The sequence below is a fragment of the Cupressus sempervirens genome, chromosome 9 (genome assembly GCF_028749045.1).
Source record: "Cupressus sempervirens isolate cs-2001-9-10 chromosome 9, ASM2874904v1, whole genome shotgun sequence".
Classification (NCBI taxonomy): Eukaryota; Viridiplantae; Streptophyta; class Pinopsida; order Cupressales; family Cupressaceae; genus Cupressus; species Cupressus sempervirens.
Genome location: NC_143126.1, coordinates 196185621 through 196209120, shown reverse-complemented (window position 1 = coordinate 196209120; position 23500 = coordinate 196185621). Strand labels below are relative to the sequence as shown.

General features: G+C 36.7%; 1 protein-coding gene across 1 annotated transcript in view; it reads right to left on the bottom strand.

Moving 5' to 3' along the window:
• Positions 1-472: 472 nt before the first annotated feature.
• LOC149538155 (nucleobase-ascorbate transporter 12-like) overlaps positions 473-23500 on the bottom strand; it is a 37765-nt gene continuing 14737 nt past the window's right edge. Inside the window, exons 8-10 of the mRNA XM_089799544.1 lie at positions 14394-14625; positions 13673-13959; positions 473-1215 (exon numbers count right to left, since the gene is read on the bottom strand). Coding sequence (XP_089655670.1) covers positions 994-1215; positions 13673-13959; positions 14394-14625 — 741 coding nt within the window. The 3' untranslated portion in view covers positions 473-993. The remainder of the gene's footprint in view (positions 1216-13672; positions 13960-14393; positions 14626-23500) is intronic.

Here is a 23500-nt window from a genome sequence, read left to right as displayed (position 1 = left end):
CCTACACAGAAATTGACCAGCAAGAGTATGATCGTGCTTATGAGACAGCATGAGAAGCATCTCGTGGAATAAGACAATGGAACGAAAGATATAAATAACAGTGTTCAATGTTTGATACTGCAAAACAGAGTTATCCAAGCTAAATAGAATGTATCTTATTAGAATATCATCAATTTTTCATATCATATAAAACTGCAGAGCGGATTCATCATTTTCATCTGCCAAAATCTGTTGCAACAAACATGTTGATAAAAAATGAAGTGAACTATCAATCTCCTTTTTTTAACAGGCTACAAAGTTCAACAGCCCTATCTTCAAATGATCCAAAACAACATGAAAAACAACATTTATCCAAAACATTTAAAAAGAAAAGAGAACAAAAATGAACAAATAATAGCAGGATACAATAAAATATAAGCAGCAAAAAATACAAATCTCCCTCAAAGGCATATTCTGAAAAAGCAATGGTCAGTAGGACTAAATAGCATGTCATACTATTCATTCAGATACAAGTATTACATTGCATTGCCTCATTTTTATGTAGAGGGTAGACGTATGAACTAAAGCCATAAGCTATAGCTTGTAGTTGTAACTAAAGTAGCGACCAACAGTTGAGCTCACATACATTTGTGCCTGGCAATAGAATCCAAAAATCAAATCCAGGGCATAGTATGAAAAAATGTAAACCAAACAAGACATTGCAAATTTTTACCATGTGCACCGACCAATACTCAAACAAAACACCATAATTTACAAAGTCCATAAAGTTGAACTGAGATGCAATGCTGACTGCAAAAATTCTCTTCCTAACAAGTGTCTCAAGAGACTACAATTACATAGTACAAAGGCTGACCAACAAACAGCTATTTTTCCAATCAGGCTACATGGCCATTAGAAAATCTAGCATCACTTACACTTTTCTTACGCCTTACAACAGCAACTTTCTTGGGCCAATTACCATGATCTTTCAAAAAGAAACTCTTCAAGACTTACTCATATGCCAACCCACTTCACCCATGAGAAAAATCTTCCAATCCTGAAAGGTAATCCATAATCCCTCACTAAAGCAGGTTCATTCCTCCCACTTCTAGATCGCCACCACACATAGACCCCCCGTTCTTGCCGGCTGCCTGGAACAGTGTTGTCTAGGATAAAGGCTACAAGGAATGCAATCACCATGTGAAGTGATAGCAGAGTGTTCAACACATAATTTAGCTGCACAAATGTAAAAAGCATTAAGAAACAATATTTTTTCCAATATTACAAAACCTATTAACTTATTAAGCATTAGACACTATACACATCAAAATAATTCTGATTTAACCAAGCAACCAATACCATGTGTGTAATATTTAATTCAATTTAGCCTTAAAAAAGCACTGAATTTCATATTGAATTATAAGGGAGTCCTTAACACAAAAATAATTATTAATAATATTTTGAAGTTTGAAACCACAGCTTTGAAACTCAAACTTGGACAAAACAGAGCAGCCAAAAATTTACTGGTACACAGAACACAACAAAACTTGGTAAATAAAGTTATATATAAATTAATAAAAAAAATAAAATAATGTATAAAATACAGTTAAAAAAATATACCAAATGAATTTAGGGATACATAGCTAAGAAATTATTGGCCAACAATTGGCATTGTCTTGTGATGGTTATGCTATTGTGGTGTTCTTGCCATCTAGTTTCAAACCCTGCTAGGGTGCTATTGTTGAATGTTAAATTGTGGATGAGGTCACCCATTTGTAACCTCACCAGTTCGTAGCTCTCATTCAAAAGCACCTACCCCTTTTTTGGGAAAAAAAACTAAAAATTAGTGTAAAAAATGCTCAAATTCATAAGAGGAAAATAAAAATAATTTCATTATTAAAAAAACATGTAAAATATTTACAATGTTCTATCAGGATTCAGCAGCATATATTTTTATATGGAACTAATTTACCCATAATTCATGACTAGTGATTAGCGCATATCCACCTTTCATGAGTGTGAAGAGTACACTTAACACGCATCCAAGTGATGCTCACAAGTGAAGCACTGGAACATTTTCAAAGAGATCACTTGTCCTACTACTAATGACTCAAGCACACTAGTGGAGTTTCTCCAAGATCAACCCACTTTGCTTACTAATACATTTGCAAAGCTTTAAACAAGTATCAACTCCAATGCACATTCATCTTTTAGCTATGTTGCATGGGTATGTGTACCCAAGTATCGGGTACTCAATGGAGAGCATCATGGCTAAGGACATTGTTTAAGATTTCTGAATTTTGTTTCTGTTTTTTGTTTGTGTATCAGCTTCTTGTTTATCAAGCTTAATTCAATAGGTAATCAATTTGAAGCTTTGATACAGTACTGATTAACAGTAAACTCTATCACTTTTCAAATCAGAAGTTTATCATTTGCAATATGTCGTTGTTATATGATTTATGATCTTCTTGTTCATGTTTAAAGTCTGCCTTCTCTATTATACATCTAAACATTTAGCATATATTATTATTGCAAACATATTGCAAATCTGGAACTGAAAACAATACATTACATTTGCAAGCTTTATTACTGTTCTTGTTTTAAAAAGCCATTGTCATGGCTCAGATTTTCAGATTTCTATAAAAAAACATTTAATATATTTTGAAAAAATTGGCATGGCCAAAGTTCCCCCATCTTCTATTTTAGAAAATAACCATTTTAGCTAGTCCAATGAGAAGTAATAAGAATTTTTTGAACAGTATATCAAATTATAATATGTTTATATTTTTATCAAGATTCAACTGCATAGTTTTTGAGTCAAATACATTGACCCATATTTCATAAGTAGTGGTTTACAGAAACCTGTTCCTCAAAAGCTTTTATGGTCCACTTAGTACACACTGCATCTAGGTAAGCTCATAGTTATGCAAAATACTGTTAAAAATCATTTTTATAAATAAAAAATATTGGGACTCCAGCTGGCTTGGTAAAAATTCAGAAAATATAATTCACAAGCAAGTTAGATTGCTACATAGAACTAGCTCATCAGTACTTGTTAGGTAGGTGGTCAACAAGACTCGGGAGTTGGAATCTCTAGTTCGCTCAGTAAAATTAGGCGAGCAGTCGCCAAAAATTTGTATGAAAATTATCTTGCTAAGCAAATCTATCTCATCGATACTTGTAAGTAAGGTGGGTAATCAACAAGATTTAAAACCAGATTTTTTTTAATTTAATCTATCAAACACTAAAAAACTCATTTGAACTCTAAACTGACTAACTGGAAACTCTAGCAGCAGAATAATACCAAAAAAAGGCTGCAGGCAACCCTGAATGCTACGGAAAAACATGGGATTCGTCAGAGAAAAATGATCAAACAAATTGTTTTACCGTCCAGAGTGGCTGAAGTTGGTCCATGGTACTCAACAATACCACCAGTTACAGTACCAAGAGGCGATCAAAAGTGAACTACCACAAAATCAAACTAGAGAGGGTGAAGGTACCTTTTTCACTACTGGCCAACTTATTAATAGGACTCTTGCAAGGTAAGATTCAGATCCATGGGTTGTTAATCTATGTTACGCTTAGTCATTGATTTATACTATGATTACTGGCACCAATTATGAACATGATCCAACTCATCTTTCATTGGTGACTCCAATGTGGCTGGCTATGACATCATGTTTTTAGTACTAATGTATAAATAGAACCTGAAGGACCAATCGTAGTTTCAAAGAAAATATTTGAATTATGTAGAGAGATTTACATAGAACTTAACTGATGTCTGTTTTTCTACACACTACATATAACTCAACCCATGTCCACTTCTCTTACATTCCAATGTTCATATGTAATTGATATTGAATCAGACAAGTGGATTTTCTTGAAATCCTATTTGTTACACAAATTCCTGAACCAAAAAGACTACTAAATTACACGTTATGATATCTTAAGTGTGTAGCAGCAATGGCGAATGAGGATATACATGGCATCCAGATTAAAATGAATCTAGTCAATGATCACACTTCATTCAAATTGATTTTGCAATTCTCATATCAGTATATGTAGTATTTAAGTCCTGAATTCACCAGATTGTGTAATAAGCTTTTAAGACTATTATTAAAAATAAAAGCAAAAATAAATCAAATATCAGACCACTTCATTGAGGGTAGCTCTTAAAATCAGAATAAGAGGTGAATTTAATCTTACAACTAATCACGGTTTGAAAGCGCCTTTAACTTTATTATTTATAAACAAAATTAGATAACAACACACCCCTTAAAGCTAATTAGGTCAGCCTAAGGAGTTAACTAGAGATTAGAAATGAAAACATTAAGCTAAGCATGGTGTAAGTACTCATCTTATCACACTTAGGAAGAAGGATTTAAAGGTATAAAAAGTGTTGTCCTCAACAATTGGTAACTCCAGATGGAATCGACTATCTTCCCACGTTGCATCTTCAGCTGACAAATTCTTCCCCATGATGAGGAAGTTTGAAATGGCTTGATTTTGCAACTGGATCACTCATTTCTCTATGACTACCTTAGGGTCCAAAATAAACTTCCCATCATCTAACTTGAGCAATTCTAAATGGATCAAAAGCTTGTTACCCATTACTCTCTTCAAGCAAGACACAAGAAAAAGGATGAATTTTGGGACAGATAAAAAGTTCCAACTTATAAGCTACACAGCCAATCCAGTATAACATATTATAGAACTTACGAGATTTGGACTCAAACTTCATGTTCTCTTATTTGAGTGGCATTTGTTTCTAAGGTTTCAAACAAAGGCATACCCAGTCTAATGCCTCTCACTATGGCATTGATCCATATTTGTTTGTCGAAGGCAATGCAACCACAATATAATTCTAAACATTTATTTATAAATTCTATTAGGCCATTTAATTGAGGATGAAAAAATGATCTATGTACTAGTATTGTTCCCTCTGCTACAAATACATTTGTCCAAAGATGAATACCATAGATTTTTTGTACCATAGTTACACCGGCCTGGGGGACGCAGGGATGCGGGGACAAGTTTCCGGGACGGGGGGACAAAGGGGCCTCAAATTTGGGGACAGGGGCAAGGGACAAGATGAGGGGATGGGCAGTATATAATATATACTATAACTATACATATGATACTTAAAATGCTAATTATGAAAAGATGTATAAGACATAAAGATGTAAAATACTAATTTACTTTAATAATAAAATTTAAATACTTGAGTCTTGAACATTGCATTCTACATTGGATTCTACCTCTTCTTGTGGAAAGAACTTAGTAATTTGTCTTGGGTTAATGAAGTTCTCATATTTCTCCTTAACATTAGTCAAATTTCTCTCTCCCTTACATGGGTTGACCTTGCAGGGATGCTTTTTGTTTGATCTACCCAACCTAACTATTTGTTTCCAACATAAAGTAACATTAAAAAGGCCACCCAATGGATCTCCAAAGGTAGTCTCTTGTAAGAAGATGGAAAAAAAAATTTAGAAAAGAGCAAGGGGAATGGACAGCACAATTAATGATCCTTGACAAATCTACCTCTCAAGGGAAATCAATTCACATCAATATAGATCCCATCCTAAGGAAGCATTAAAAGGTGTTTGATGACATCACTCAAAGACTCCCTCCCAAGAGAGGGTTTGAGCACCTCCTAGAATTAGAGAAAGAAGTACAACCAGTAATTACCATTCCCTATCAACGTCCACAAAAAATCAATGGGGAGATAGAAAAAACTATAAATGAAAAACTCGAGATAGGTCACATGTCTAGTACAAATTATGTTTGGCTTGCTCAAGCAAATGTGTTGCACTGCCAGTAATGATCTAATCATCAACATAAATGACAAGAACAATAATCTTGCCACTAGCATGCTTGACATACAAATTAGAATTAGAAGGATTGCACTAAAACCCTTGATTGATCAAATTTTCAACAATCTTAATGTGTCATGCACGAGGTGCCTAATTGAGGTCAATGAGAGCATTTACCAAATTGCAGACCTAATGCTCTTTACCTGCAACGTGAAAACCTACAAGTTGTGCCATTTAAACCTCTTCCAACAAATCCCATTTCGAAGAATACTCGACATTCATCTGACAGATGTGTCAACCAAACTGAGTTGAAATGGCAAGGAAAAGACGAATGGTACTCATTTTGGCAATAAGAGCAAATGCCTCCTTATAGTCAATGCCCTCTCTCTATGAAAACCCTTTAGCTACTAATTGTGTCATGTACTATCAAGTGTGCCATCAGCGTTATACTTGACCTTAGAGACCCACTTGCAACCAATAGTTTTCTTCCCTAGTGGAAGATTAGACTGTACCCAAGTGTTGTTTTTCATGAGACTCTGGCGTTTAGCTGTCACTATTTGTTCCTACTCTGGTATACCCTTAGCCTCTGAATATAGCTAGGGCACAAAAATACTCTAAATATTGGCCATAAGGCAAAATTGATTATGTTGCTTGCTCCTATTTTGGAAAGATCTACCCTCAGCTATCTCATCATCATGAAGATCATCAATGGCCTTGGCCCACCACTTAGGATGGCGTGTAGGAGGACCCATATCTACTGCAGTAGGAACAATACGACATGGAATATCTTGTGGAGGAGTTGGTGGTATAGTGTCAACTAGATCCCTCCTATTAGGAGAAGATAATGGAAGACAAACATCCATCTCTATAGCATATGGAGGTTGATCCTCAAGAGAAGGCTGGAATGGACCTCATTCTTCATCAAACATTGCATCTCAACTGAATATGAGATGATCTGTGTCACCATCAATCAACTGATAAGCCTTATGTGTATCACTATATCCTGTGAACACCAATGGCAAAGTCTTGGAATCCAGTTTGGTGTGCTTGGTAACTAGAATTCAAACATATGGTGTAGAGCCAAAAACACTTCAGATAATTGATTTTGGGCTTCTGCCTAGACCAAGCTTCCTCTAGAGTCATCTTCTTAACGGCATGTGTTATAGACCAATTCAGAATATAAACAGATGTAAAGACTACCTCTTCCCAAAACTCCTTTGGAACATTGCAATGCTCCAATTTCAATCAAGTCATCTCAGTGGTTGTATGACTTTGGTGCTCAACAACATTGTTATGTTGTTGGGTATAAGGTGTAGTAAGTTAATGCTATACCCCATGTGATGCACAAAAGTCAGCAAACTCAAATGAACAAATTGTCCACCATTGTCAGACCTAAGAGTGATAATCTAACAACTGAACTCTTTTTCCACTAAGGCCTTGAACTTTTGAAACATGCTAAACATCTCTAGTTAATGCCAAAGAAAACACACTCATATCTTCCTGCTGAAAACAAGTAAGAGAAAATACTTGCAACCTATGACTGATGGACAGTTCATGAGCCCACAAACATCTACATGGACCACCTTCAAGAGCTTGGATGCCCTCCAAGCATCACCATCTGAAAAATAGAATATGATGATACTTCCCAGACTGACATGGTAAGCAAACTCCATGAGTTTGTATATAAATCGCAAGTAAGCCAATATGAAGACTATCTCACGCCACTGCCTACTCAAGAGAATCGCTTGTACCAACAACAATTCTAGTATGGGTCTCCCTGAAAATACAACATCCAATCGAGAAGAATTAAGCATAATTTAACTGACTAACTGTAGATTTAGCTTAATGCCTAGAACAAAGTACACATTGAGAAAAGTCAAATCCCTCCCACAGTGTGAAATCTATACATTTCCTTTACTAAAAACTATAGACTCATTTCTTCAAAAAACAATTGAATCGAAGAAATGCATAAACGCGATGAACCAATGCTAACGATGTGTGTAATGTCATGAGGCACCAAAGTCATTGTACCAAGTTGAGGATGTACCATGATCTGATGAGCATATGGAGATGAATGCATAGGAGCTAGAGTCCCTTTTATCAAAGTGCATAACAGCTTGGGCCTTCTACTAGCATCCTTGTTGTGAAGACTGTGCAATGGCAAACCGCTCCTTGAAATCTACCTTCAGGTGACCATACTAATGACAATAATTGCACTAAACGCTCATCTTCTTAAACAAAGTCGGAGGTTAACCTAACCCTTTTTGCTAGGTGATCTGATGTTTACCTTTATTCTTGTTTGAGGCTTTTGTTGTGACGGCAACCTATTCAGAAGAGAAGGAACTGACTTGACTTCCTAACTGTTGCTTCCATTTATCCTACAGTACAAACTTGTTGCAAAGACCAAAGAAGGTTGAAGCAACACTAGTAGAAGTGGTATTGAGCATCTCTATGAAGTGCTTGTAGGATCACAATTGGCTTTTCAATGCTATCTATAATTCACCTTTCCACCGAAGTTTTAAAATGTTTTGAAATTAAGATAACTCAATATATTTCAAAAACTAAAATATTATTCATCGAATACCAAAAAAATATAACATTTACAATAGGAATATATTAGAATGAATATTTATAGCTATTAACGTGTATTGATAATCGAACAAAAGGAATTTGTAATTTTAATCTCAATTATAATAAATCAATCAAATAAATATTAATTGCAAATTAAATCGATTAATAGCTACACTACCTGATTCATACCGAATCTGCACATCTGACCCAAGTTCTGTACCAATTTCGGATTCGCAAACCAATACATACTGGATTCATGCAAGGTCTATATTTCACCCTGTGGGTTTGTCTAGATTTGCAATCCACGAATCTAAACGAACCCACATGGTCAAATCCGAACCTTGTATCACTCTGTCGCGAATCCATGCAAACCCCAAAGAATCCAGTGCATATCCACATGGACCCAAGAGAATTCGGCACGGATCCCCAAGGACCCTCAGGCCAAACTTGGAATAAATACACACAAATCCATATATATATACATATATATACATATATATATATATACATATATATACATATATATACGATGCATACATATATATATATATATATATATATATTTATATATATATGGATATATTTATATATATATGGATATATATATATATATATATATATGGATATTACACATACACAAACAAAGCATAATGTGAAAAAAATCACAAATCCACGAATCTAATTATCATACCTGAACCCGTCCCCAAATCTGAATTGGCAACTAAGATTAATACATACTTGTAAATTAGGGGATCTTTTGTACTAACGAGAAGATACAACAGGCAAGCAATCAATTATAGGTCTTGACTTTTTTGTGGGCAAGAAGCACTCCATGAGGACACAGTCTCATATAGAACCTCACATACTTTCACAATATGAAACATATGCCTCACAACATGAACATAACATAGCCCTCGCCAAGACACTTCGAAGTGTACATTGTACCTGAGTTGGACACATACTATATGCCCCTTCTCCAATACCTAATGCCCTACTAACGAACTTAATTATGCCCTCACGCGCGTTCTTTATCATTATTCCATTTGAACTATTATATATGTCATTTCATCTTCCATGAGTGATCTCCTTCTCAAGTTATATAATGACTTATATGTCTTTTTAAGGGTTGGCTTCCAAACCATCAAACCCTTTTGAAAGGTCATTTTAATTAGCCTTTGATAAATATAATCACTCCTCTCTTTTAATAAGAGTGTTTTTGATAAATATTCATTTTTTATAGGTAATGTACCGAAGTCTAGATTGTTTATTATTTTATTATTATTTATTGAGATTAGTTATTGTTATGTGTTAAGCTCGAGTAGATTCGAACCCAAGACCTCCCCGATGAGAGGCTCACAATTTACCATTGTGTTGTAGGCTCTTGCCTGATAAACAATTCATTATTACTATTTCTTTAAATCAAAGGATTATAATATCATTTATTTTTATCTCCCCTTTTGATTCTCAGAAAGATTATTTCATAACTTTATTTTCTCTTGGAGAAAAAGTCATGTAACATGATCACTACCATATCTTCATCCTCCATCTTGCAGCCAATAGCCTCTAACTGGTCACAAAGATCCTTGACTTTCAACGGACGTGCCTAGAAAGTTGTCTTTTCAACCATCATGATAGAAAATAGAAAATTCTTCAAAAGGAAAGCGTGATTGTTATCAGACATCTCATAAAGATCTTTCAAGCCGCCCCAAATTTATTTAGTTATTTTATCAAAAGAATTCTTCAAAAAGAAAGCGGGACTCTTATTAGACATCTCATAGAGATCTTTCAAGATGTCTCGGATTTATTTAGTTGTTTTATCAAAAGGCACCTAGGAGAGTTGAACATCTATATATGTTGTTTTAGCACGATGACAACTTCCCGATTTCATTCATCCCATTTATCTTGATATGCTTGAGCTTGAGTAGGGTGTGCCTTTGTACCCAAAACGATCTTATCAAGACAAAAATATTCAAATATCATCATCATGCACTGCTTCTAGGCGTTGCAATTGCGGCCATTGAGCATACGATTCCCTTCTAACATAATGTTGTTCAAAGAGGTCGTCACTAAAACTAAGGTTGCTAATCAAACTACAGAGGGCTCGGAAATCAAGACAGATAAAACACATTGGGAAAAAAATTGGAGTTGCCTAAAAAGGAATTAGAATTTGTGATTTTCAAAGAAGATCATGGTCAAAAAACTTGACTATGGCATTTTTTTAACTTTTAGACATAGACGTGCGTAACAGACATAGACGTGCGTAACAGATCTGACCCACAAATTAGAAGTCAACCCCTAACTTAAGTTTTGTAGCAAACTACCAGTGAATGAGAAAATATTAAATTATTTTTTTGTACACGTTTGAAAAAACATGAATTACAAGAAAAATGATCTCCTAGAATATTTGCTCTGATACCATGAAATTGTTGAAAACAAGATAATAATTGTATCATAAATGAACATAAATAGAGCTTACAAAAGCTGATTATTGTGTGAACAAAAAAGCAAGGTTGTCTTAATAAAGACAACATCTATAAATAGAACTGAACGAGCAAACTTAAAAAAGCCTAAATGACCATTAACTAGCACTAGCTAGATATAGCAAGACACTAAAAATATTCTAATACTTCTGTTTTGATCATCAATGTTTTAGGGTGAAGGAAGTTGTCCTTGGAGGGTCTTTGTGAGTCCTTCCTTCACATTTGAATTTTTCCTCTCTTTTGGAGAGCAGTTTTCAAATTTCAGTTTTTTTGTCTCTTTTGGAGAGGTGTTTTCTCCTAGAGGGTATTTCTCCTTTTATTTGTTTGTGGGAGAATACATAGCATGTCTATATAGGTACCTCATCAAGCATTGTTACTAAGACCCATCTTTGCATCTTTTTATGTTCTATGTTGCACTTAAGAGGGGCTGTTGATGTGAATAAAGTTTTATACCAAATGAAGTCTTGTCCCTAGTGACTTTTGCTAGTTTCTACATGGTGACCTGTTCAAATGACTTAAATACATTTAGGTTTCACAGATCTTACCGTCACATGACAGCTACTTCTAGATACCTAAGTCAACACCATTGTTGTCTCATTCCAAAGGATTATGCCACACGTCAACATCTTGTCTAATCCTTCCTCTCAGCTTGCCTTCATATACAAGGCCTCTTGTATCATATTGCATTTCTTGGCATTGGTGCAACTGCATCTATTGTTGCTTCTCTCTTGTCATGTGAAGGTTATTAGGTGGTGCAGGTTGAAGTCTTGGATGTTTACTTCAACAATTGTTATAATGCAAATATGTTCCACAGTACTTCAAGGACTGAGGTATGATAGGGGATGTTTTGCAGATGACAATCGAAGGACCATTTTTTGGGGACAAAAAGAACAGTGATGAAAAAAAGGGTTCAAAAATAATGTGTAAAAACAATATCTATATGTAAATAAATCATGAGAGCATTTAAGACAACATTTTTATTCAGCCCTCCAAGGACAGTGAATAACAACACTTTATCAACAAAATACATTGGAAACCTTAGGGAGGCATGTGAGGAGATCCATGATTTTACCTTTCCAATCTTGAATTAGATTTGAAAAGGAATTGAACCAAGTCACATTATGCTTCTTATTGATTTGCTAGCAAAGTGTGTTTTCTCCCGATGCTTGAGTATATCCTCAACTCTTGTAATGCTAATCAGGGTAAACTTTGAGAAACCCCCCCACGAGAAAAAGATATAAAAATATTGGCAAATCTTACATTATTTTGAAAAAAAAATTTATTTCTATTGTGTAATTGGCAAATCTTACATTATTTAAATATTATTAGAACTTAATTTTATATAAAAAATGTGGCGATTTCAAATATTTTGATAAAATAGTTTCTATTGTGTAATTGGTGAATCTTACATTTTTAAATATTTTTAGAACTAAAATGTGGTGATTTCAAATATTTTTATGAACTAAATTATTAACCAAAATTTTCTAAATTTATCCAATTGGCGAATATTAGCCACTAAAATTACCCTGATGCTAATGCTATCTTATGAACCTACCACTATGTGTTTGCTGCACCATATTATTTTCATTATGAGCTAAAGAATATATAATAATAAAACCTCTAATTGAGGAGCAATACAAAAACTTTCTTGAATTTCAATAGATTGTACAGTTCTACTGTGCTAGAAACCCTCATTATTTGGGCAAATAAAATTGTATACAAGCAGAAATGAAGTTGCAGCAATCATAAATCATGTAAAACATCATTAAGAACAGTACTATGGCGGCTGGAATCATCGTTTTCAGTAGCTATAATGGCTAAACCCTTACCAACAACATGATACAAGGGAAATCACTTAATATCTGCTAACCTGTAGCTATATATGATTGATATCAGCAGTCCAAAATCAGAAAAACTATACATCAATAATATATAAATGGCACAACAACTAAAGTACTCCCTAGCCACGGGGGATACCGAGTCGTCCTCAAATGACATGGGACGTTGCACCCATTTCCTGCAAATACCCAGAAAGAGGGTGTGACAGGGGGAAGTCCCGCCATCCCCAAAATGCCTAGAAAATGGGGATGCCTGATTCTAGGGCACAGGACATGTGCCTGTGTATCCTTGCAAATATATGATTAACTTTTATGACTCAGAAAAATGTTAAAATAAAATTGGGGAACATGTAACCATAATCTGAACACAGTCATATTGTCATAGTTGAGTGGTTATCAATCTTGCCATAGCCTAGGTCACAGAAAGACAAAGAAGAGGATCATATGAATAGTTGAACAAGGTGAGATGAACATTCAGCATTATTCCCAGGGAAATACACACTGATTGTTAGGGCTAACAGACAGACTGTAAAGGCTAATGATCAAGAATTATACGAAATGAGATGATGGGACATCCAATGAGGAAATGCTTATTTCTATAATCCCAGTGTGAATTGACGAAGTGAAATGTATCGAATCTCAATTATACTTGTGTACTTAATGGACAGACCAAAAAGGCTAATAATCAAAGAGTCATATAAGATGAGATGAAGGGACATTCAGCGGGGGTATGCTCGTTTTTATGGTCCTAGTCTCAGTTGAAGAAAGTAAAAACCTTTCTATTATACAATAAAATCTCAAAGGACTTCTGCAAAAAAGAATTGAACCAATATCTGGACGGATATTAAATTCCTTTAAATACTCTCGTATTTGCTTCCACTTTCAATGTAACTTACATGCACAAGTCTATCCTTTGTAAATAAAATATCATCACTGCCTTGCTAGTAAACAGGACATTTGAAAATAATAGAAAAATAAATGGAATACTCACTCCACTATTGCCAGTTCGAAAAGGCCCATGTGAAGCCACTATATAAGGCAGAAAGTAACTTGGGACAGGAGAATTTGCAGCTGGTGAGACTCCATAGCCCTGAAAATATGCAGGTACAGATAGAGAAAAGAATAAAGAAAGGCCCACAATAAGAACATTTCTAGAGCTCCCTGTTTCACTGTATCTTAAATTGGACAGACCCAGTGCTGCAAGCATTGCCCACATAAAACATAGAAGAGCGGCAACAATGGCCTTTGGGATTGAAGCTAAAATGGCTCCCACTTTACCTGCCAAACAAATAAATACTTGAGATTTGAATTCCTAATATTGCAAGAAATAAATTGAACAGCACTGAACAAAAATGAGGAAAATGTTAATTAATAGACACTTTAGAAATGAAATCAGGAACACGTAGAAGCCATTTACAGATGTATGTGATTCATTAAAGCAATGAGTTGCATACACAGAGATGTTTGCAATTTATTAAAGCTATAATTTAAAGACACCTTATATCTTTTTCTAGGTAGACAAAACCAAAATAATAATCAATATGACTGCCAGGGAATAGAAGGGTAAGGATGCCTTTTTAACATATAACAATTTGAAAAGGAATAAAAAATAAAACAAATATCACTGGGGCTCAATCATACAAACCAGGCAAACCGCAATTCTTATCATAAGATCAAAAACCTGGGAAATAAGAAAACAAAAATCTTCATACCAACAAGGGATATGAAAATTAACAATCCAGCGCCAAGCTGCACAGCTCTCCTGCTCCCCATCTTTGTCACCGCAATGGTGTGAACATTCTCAGTAAGAGTATTTGCACCTGTACCAGTGCCCCAAAGTCCTGCCAAGATGCTAGTTACACCTTCTAAGCCAATTCCTCTGCTCACGACACCAGGTGGTGGAGCCCTTGCAACTAAAAGTGAGGTTGCATGATAAGATCCAACCTAAGTCCAAACAGAGTGTAAGAAGTTAAGAACTAGCTTAAGGTATTAAGATGGACACACTGTAGTCCTAAGATTTAACAATATATTTTATCAAATCAAAATATGATTTTTCAATGATACATTAGTAAACAAATTATTTGAATGTGACCATTACGCTATTTAGGGGGATAAAACCAAGAAAAAGGAAAATGTGGTATTTAGGTTAGAGTTGAGGTTAGGTCAAAAACTGCTGCAAATTCTCTGATTTACTTGAGAAAAAATATGGTTTTTATTTATAAGTAGGAGAGATTTTCACAGCAACTCAAATTGTGGTATTGCTCTCAGGATTAGGCTATGTATCTTTTTTAGTTAAACTCATTGACCTGTGTTTCAGGAGTAGTGGTTCCCAAGAACTCATCTCTCATGAGAATAAATGGAATACTTAGCATTCATTGTATCTAGGTGATACTCACAGAGGTGAAGCACTGGGACTTCCAAGGATGTCACCCATCCCAGTACTACTCCAGCTCAAGTGCAATTAACCACAGAATTTTCTCCAAGGTTAAGCCCAATTTGCTTGCAATCCCATTAACATGAGATTCCAATAACTGTCAATTTATCAGACCAATAAGGTATTTAAGGAATTTTTCAATGCCCGCTATGGAAAAAGATACTAAAAGACGAATCACAATATTTTGTTGCAATCTAAAACTAATACTGCAGGGAAACTAGTTATCTTTAAATCTTAGAGATGGGCTAAACAAAATAATGTAGATTATGAATGATATTATCTGATTCGATAATCATGTGTCAGGTCCTAGTTTTACAGAATGCTTAATAGCTTATATTATAGTTGTTAAATTTAAACCAGAAATGATATAATTAGATATAGTTGTTAAATTTGAACAAGATATTATATAACTAGATATGAAACAAATTCAATGCAAAATAATCAAAAGAACAATGCAATCATCCTGGGAAAAACCCTCCTCAGCAAGGGAAACAACCCAGCCCACCAAAAAAAATTCTTTTATTGAAATCTTCAAAACTGACTACAATGTCTCTGCTCCTGTCAAGTTCTTCAAAACTCAGTGACCATACACGGATCAGAGATTTGATACAATATTTTGCTGAAGTAAGACTTGATACATTCAAACATAACTTCTCTGAACATTGTCTTTTCTACACATAGATGAACATATTAAATTTGGAGACTAATATAGAACGCTCATACACCATTAATAACAACACTACAGAATCTTCAGAAATCAACAACATTTGATATCTACAATGACAGAATTTATTAAAAAAATCTCAAACGTGCCGACTTAGCTCTCATAAAGGCCCGACGCACATAACACTTTAATCATACCGAAAAAACTGAACCCACTTCTAATCATATTAATCTTCTTGAATGACCAAGATCGCTGCCGTAACAATAGCATGCCAAGACGACAGCGGGAAAGCAAAATAATAATAATATTCGCCCACAGAGTCAAGTGAAGAACACAAACTTCCATCGTGGGCAATATAAGATGCAACTACAATCTGAAGGAAAGGAATTGACATGATGGAAATAGAAACATCAAGAGACATGATGACACAACTTGAACCGTAGATAAATAAATATATATTCCACTGTTAAAAAATGCCAAGTCATCAATTATTCAGCATCTACAATATGGAGCATAAGATCCGATGACGCCAATAGAAAAGACCAGAAATGATATTTGTGAAGTTTGAACATAAGTGGAATTTGCCAAAGCTAGAGAAACATATTAGCATATATATAAATTTCGAACAGAAATGTCCAGAAATACAAAGCATTCAAGACTTGGAGAATAATGAAAAACTCTGGAGAAGATATACTGCAGCAATGGAGATAAGATAAGATAATTTTATTAATGTCCAACAAAAGACCACAAAAGAGTCTATGGGACTGAGAGCTTACAACAAGATAACAGAGAGAAGTAGGAGCACCAAACAGTGTCCGAGAAAAGCAAGCAAGAAACAAGAAGAGAAGAGAAGTGTCAAGGAAAGGATTAGGGATCCTTCGTTGGCATAAAGAAATTGGTCACAGAAGGATATAACTGCTAATGAACCTTGAACTGTCTTTGAGAGCTGTTGGAGGAGTGTCCCTATCGGGAAAAACTATTGCGGGATCTCACAGACTTGGAGTGACCGATGGTGGTAGTAATGGACGGCCTTTTCACACCCCGTGACAAAGACAGGGGTGAGAAAAAAGGCACTAATGAGCTGATCAGATGTATGACAATGAGGAAGTGGTGAGTGCAAAATACTATCGCGGAGCAGGGTGGCTTCCTGAAAGTAAAGTGCGAAACATTGCTGATCAATGTAACTGAAGAATGCTGAAAGAGAGAAACAATCATGGAATAGGCAATGAAATCTCCCTCTGATCTAATAGAAGATAGGTCAATGGAAAATAAAGTTTGTCTCTGTCTCGACCTCAGCTAAAGTACACAGCTGACAGATCTAGTCATCTCTATCCATATGATGGTCGGTCCAGGCCCGAAGACAATGAGAACCAACTCTGAAGGAGCCCAAAGAGATTTGTAGGGCATGACACCAACGTCAATATAGGCAACTAGGACGAACAATAACCCCATCATAGATCTCCAAAAAGTGCTCAGCATAGAAGGCCATCCTCGAATGTAAAGCTCTAGGAGGATTACTCTTCGTAGTAGTACTGTACTGTCTATAGATATCAAGTCTGACATGCTTCGTTCAACTCCTGACGCAAGTGGAGGAGGTGAACAAGGGCATCCAACGAGAATTGATATGGAGGGAAGCGATCAATATCAATCCCAATCGAACTCAACAGAGAGGTTACCTGAGCATACCAGTAGCAAGCTCTAGTACTAGTATCGGAGATTACAGTCGTAACAGAGGAGCAATAGGCCAGATAGGAGTATTTAGATCAATCACCAGTCAAATCTGCAAACCCACGGAGACGATGAAGGAGCAAGATCAAGTTGAATATGGCCGCAAGTTTGAAGGGATGAGCACCAAACTCAGCTAATATAATACTATGATGGGTGTGCCTGTGGCATCTAACGATACGTTGCAAAAGCAAAGTTTGCACGCGCTCAATCAAGGTTCAATCTGAGCCCAAAAGAGAAGGCCCCCAAACCACGAAGCTGTAAAGAACAGTCGGTCGCACCAGAGAATCTAGGAGGGATCGCTTGGACGAAGTGTCCTGAAAATGATGTCTGAAGCACTATCTCTCGAGCATAGCAAGGGATCTCATGCCTTTACTGACTCTATATTGGATGGTCTGTCTCATACTGAAGCGAGGTCTAGAAAACTTCACTCCGAGGTACATATATGAAGAAGTAATCTCAATCTCGTGTCCCTAAAGGAAGAAATGAAGGTGAGAGGTCTTTAAGCAATTAAATACCATAACCCGAGTCTTACCTAGGTTGACCACAGGCTGTCGCTGGTCACAAAAGGAAGCCAAATTAACAAGGAGCCTCTGCAGACCCTCCAGAGAAGAAGATAAAAGAACCACATCGTCTGCAAAAAGGAGGATGGAGATCAAGGCCTAATGTAAGTAACACCCATCACCAAGAAGCGAGGAGATCTTAAGGAAGTCCTCAAGCTCATCAGTATACAAACCAAGCAAAGTGGGGGAGAGAGGGCAGCCCTGCTTCACCGCAATGGTGCTATGGATCGAATCTAAAAAGCCCTCAGGAGTCTTGAATCTACCCACCACAGTTCCGTACAGCCTCATAATAGTAGTTAACAGCATCTCAAAAATCCCAATCTCATGAAGTTTCTAGAATAGAGACACCCTAGGAACGAAATCAAAAGCCTTGCGAAAATCTACAAAACAGTGGTAAACTTTCATTGATCGGTGTCTAGCCTCCTCAATAATAGCCCACAGTGTCAAAATGTAATCCATGGTCTGGTCTTCAGCCCGAAAACTGACCTGCCCTCTAGCTTTGCAACCTCTCCTGTCAAGCTCTCTGGATAACATAGCATTCAGGGCTCTAGCATAAAATTTGGCAAATGTATGCCCAATCATGATGGTCTTGTCATTGTCGGGGTCGGAAACAAGCCCAATCTTATGAATCAGATAAATCAAATGCCTTGACCAAGGATTAGAGAAACCAGTACAAACCACTGTATTAAAGAGTATAGGAAGGTAGGAGCCAAGGAACGAGGCACCAAACTTGAAAAGTTCAGCCTGGAACCCCTCCTCATTAGCTTCTCTACTACATCTCCTGGACCTAATGGCCTCATAAATGTTGGAGGGGGTGAACAAGTGACAATAAGGAGGCAGAATGAGGTGGATAGATGGCTGGCTAGGAATGTCATAAAGAGCAATTGTGTGAAAGGTTAGGGAGCGAAAGTCAAGGGTGGAGGGTGGGGGGAACAAGGTGCACCAAAAGAGCTGGGAATTGCAGATAAGCATGGAGCATAAGGACTTACACTAAGACGCAACAAAGGACCGTTTCTTAGAGTGAAGAAAACGGAGGTAAGAGGAGGAACGCATGCGAGCATATGCAGGGGAATGGGCCTCAAAAGCAAAACACATTGAGCGATGAAAGGATTTGCAGTCAGCATCAAACCATTGGTTTATAGGGCAAGTGTTACGACATTTGGTTCTAAGGAAGAGCAAAGAGCGGTAAGGGATGGAGAGGAGAGATGACTCCCAAATGGTAGCAGCAAGTAAATCAAACATGGAGGAGGCCTCACAAGAGTCACTAAAACAAGCAAGGTTAAGGAGACTCCAAAGATGGGAGGAAAAGCGCTCACTTCACCGTCAAGGAAGCAGAGACTAGTGTTGTGGGCTTTTCACACCATTGCCCCATTGCAAATGGGGGGCCCCCTTTTGTCTCTTGGTCTTGTCCTTTTGGCTTTAGTTCTTGGTAGTATTGGGCTCAATCTTCTAAAGTTCCCTCTTTCAAATGAGAATTGGTAAAATTGGCCAAATGTGGAAAGTGTTGTCCATGTGGCTCTGAGAATGGAAATTATTTGCTTGTTTGAGAATTGAATGTCTTGACTTACTATTGTTAGTAAGTCTATTTTTAGTAAATCACTGCCTCTCAGATTGGCCTTATTTTGACTTTGGGACAACTTACTATTTTTAGAAAGTCTATTTTTAGTAAATTTCACTGCCTCTCAAATTGGCCTTATTTTGACTTTGGGACAACTTACTATTTTTAGAAAGTCTATTTTTAGTAAGTCTATTTTTAGTAAATTTCACTACCTCTCAGATTGGCCTTATTTTGACTTTGAGACAACTTACTATTTTTAGAATGTCTATTTTTGGCAGGTCTATTTCTGCAACAAGTGAGCTATGGTTGATAAAGAGCCAATAGGGTACATGTGTCTATATCCAAAAGAATGAGCAAGCACGACAGTCAATCAAGAAAAAAAATGGTTAAGTCTGGAATAACCCATGAAATATCCAAAAGTAGAAAGGCATGAAAATAACAAGAAAAATGGTTGTTGCGGAATTCTTCCATCATGGACAAAATCCAAGATCACTCAAAAACCCTGCCTTGGAGAAAAATGGTTGTTGCGGAATTCTTCCATCATGGACAAAATCCACAATCTCTCAAAAAATCCAGCCTTGGAGAAAAATGGTTGTTGCGGAATTCTTTCATCATGGACAAAATTCACGATCTCTCAAAAAACCCAGCCTTGGAGAAAAATGGTTGTTGCAGAATTCTTCCATCATGGACAAAATCCACGATCTCTCAAAAAATCCAGCCTTGGAGAAAAATGGTTGTTGCGGAATTCTTCCATCATGGACAAAATCCACGATCTCTCAAAAAATCCAGCCTTGGAGAAAAATGGTTGTTGCGGAATTCTTCCATCATGGACAAAATCCACAATCTCTCAAAAAGTCCCGCCTTGGAGAAAAATGGTTGTTGCGAAATTCTTCCATCATGGAGAAAATCCACGATCACTCAAAAAATCCCACCTTGGAGAAAAATGGTTGTTGCGGAATTCTTCCATCATGGACAAAATCCATGACCACTCAAAATTTCCACGAGCAAGAGAATTAGAAATCATGGAAGCAAAAATGGCTAAGTGTTGGAAACTTCTCCTTCATGGAAGCAAAAAATGGCTAAGTGTTGGAGATTTGTCCTTCATAGAAGCAAAAATGGCGAAGTGTTAGAAATTTCTCCTTCATGGAAGAAAAAATGCTAGTGTTGGAAGTTTCTCCTTCATGGAAGAAAAACTGGCTAAGTGTTGGCAATTCCTCCTTCATGGAAGAATAAACGGCGAAGTGTTGGAAACTTTCTCCTTCATGGAAAAATGAAAAAGGATTAAGTGCTCGAAATTTCTCCTCCAGATCTTGAATTTCACCCTCTTCAAGTGTGTACCCAAGACTAGAAAAATGATTGATGATGATTAAAAAAGGGGGAATTCTTCAAAATGTAAGAAAAGGCATAACAGTGAATTGAAAGCATTTCAAGAAAAAGGAGTAGAAAGCTCTAGTTCTAGAAATTCAAGAAAGACGCTCAAATCCAAAATTCTAGCACCAAGATCAAAGTACTAAGTGATCCAGTCCCAGACATTCAAGGTTCAAAGATCAAAGTTCAAATCCAAAAATCCAAGAACATGGCGAAGGAAGTTCAATATGAAGAAATTCCAGAGTAACATAATCATCAGCAAGGGATTCCAATCTATTTTAGGGAGATAAATTTGCAAGCAAGTACATGGAAGACGGGAATGTTCGAAGAGAGATTTTCAGAAAAGTCAGTCAAAGTTGGATCTTAGTTAAAATGATGCAGTTGGAAAAGACTCGAGCTTACGTGGCCTCCATCATCATTTCATGGCATCCAATTATCTTTGATGAAGAACTGAGGTCTCCAAGTCAAACTTCTATGCATTCAGAGAATGGAATCAAGAATAATTTATTCAAGGAAGACTGAGCATTTATTGAGTAATGGACATGCATGGTGGATATTTATTGCACCCCACTCCTTCCTAAACGAGCATGCATAGTGGGCATTTATTACCCACTACAGTAATGGATTCCTTGTTGCATTGATGTAGATTCCTTTCCTTTGCCCTAACCCTAATTAGGGCCGATGAGGCACAATCTTGGCCATTGGTTATTGTGATCATCCGGGCCACCTATTGTAATTGAGGACCTATATAAAGGCCTCATTTCTCATTTGTAAAAGGGAGATTTTTATGAGATTGTTGCTATGACCTACTAAGATAATAAAGTTTTCATTGGAGTTTGGTGAATACTTGACGTGTCTTAGTGCTTGCTTGTTCTCCTAAATTTCTTCAATTAGATTAAGTTTAGCCTAGTTAATGTGTGCTGATTGCAATGAAGAATATGATGGTGTATTGATGAATTCCTTTGGTTCATACTTTTGACGTTTTAGTGATTCTAACTCGTTGTGCAAAGTTAGCCTGAACCCCTTTCATGCATATGCTCAACTTCTATCATTTGTATACATTGTTCTTTATAATGGTGTATGCGGTGATATGAAAATCTCTAGCATAACCCTTGAAGATTGCACCAGTTCACGCTTGGTTGTAGTATAACTTGGCGAAGCAGAATTCAGTAAATTGAGGAATTTGTCCACTAGAGTACTATTTGTTGTTATCATTACCCTTAGGATTAGAATAGAATTCCTGAACCCTGTCTTATTGAATTTTTGCATATTTTGTGAAAACTCCAAAAAGTACTTCATTGCAAAACCTTAAGATAGCTCCCACATCCAATATGACTTGAAATGAATCTAAATAAACACGTAAGGCCCCTTGAGATCATCAGCAAATCACATCAACCACCGATCTTATCCACAGTCAAGACCTGGCATTAAAGGAACCTTTAAGTCATTGTATGATCTTCTAGCAATCTTAGCATACACAAGACTTTATTCAAGAAAGGATAAGATATTTCAGTATTTTGTTCTACTGTTTGGTGAGTCATAAAACACACATCAACAACTAGCAGAGGGGCGGGTAACGACAAACAAGAGGTGAGGAGGCTGGAAAGAAGAGAGAGAAGGCGACGAGTGGGGAGAAAAGCGAAGAGCAATACTGAGGAGAGCATGGTCAACTAAGGGGAGGAGTGAGATGGTAAAGCTATGAATGGAGGGAATGAAGGAAGAAAAGGTGAGGGCAGAGTCCACAATGCCCGCAACCCCATTGTGAGACCAGCAAGTAAAGAAGTCGGAACCCAGAAAGCATGAGAGACCATTCAAAATCATCAGACCTGAAGATTCATTGAAGTAGGTGGCAACCATAATAGGAAATCAGCCCAAGAACATCATTTGAAGTACATTAAAGTCCCACACAGGTCAAATCTATCTCTGAAGAGTAGATTGAATCAGAACAACGGTCATATAGAGGAGTCTAGAGCTCTCTGGTCCGTGCATTGAAATCCCCGAGAATGATGATGCCCCCCAAAGCTGCAAACTAAGAGACAAACTCATAAAGGTCAACAAATGGGTCCCCGTCCTCGATAACGTGAATGGCATAAGGAGAAGAAGTCGGCGGGAAATAACACACATCAATGAAGATATCTCTCTAACGATGATTCCTACGGCCAATACAGACCCACAGGAATTAAGCATATGTGTCCGAGTGAACTATAGAGGTAGAACTAAAAATATCATCTCTAATCAAGCAAGCCACACACCTAGATCCGCGGACCCCACTGGAAGCACGAACCTCCTCTCTACAAACTTATAACCTACATATCCCAGAAGAGGACGCACGAGGCTCTTGTGAGTCTCAATGATGACCAGGATATCAACGGACCCCACCATATCATGGAAAAGACCAGGCAATGACCAAAACATACCATTACCGTTCTAGCAGTTAACAAGAAGAGAACAAGTGGCGGGCTCCCTCTTGTCAGACTACTAGCGAGACCATCATTTCGTCTTGGGGA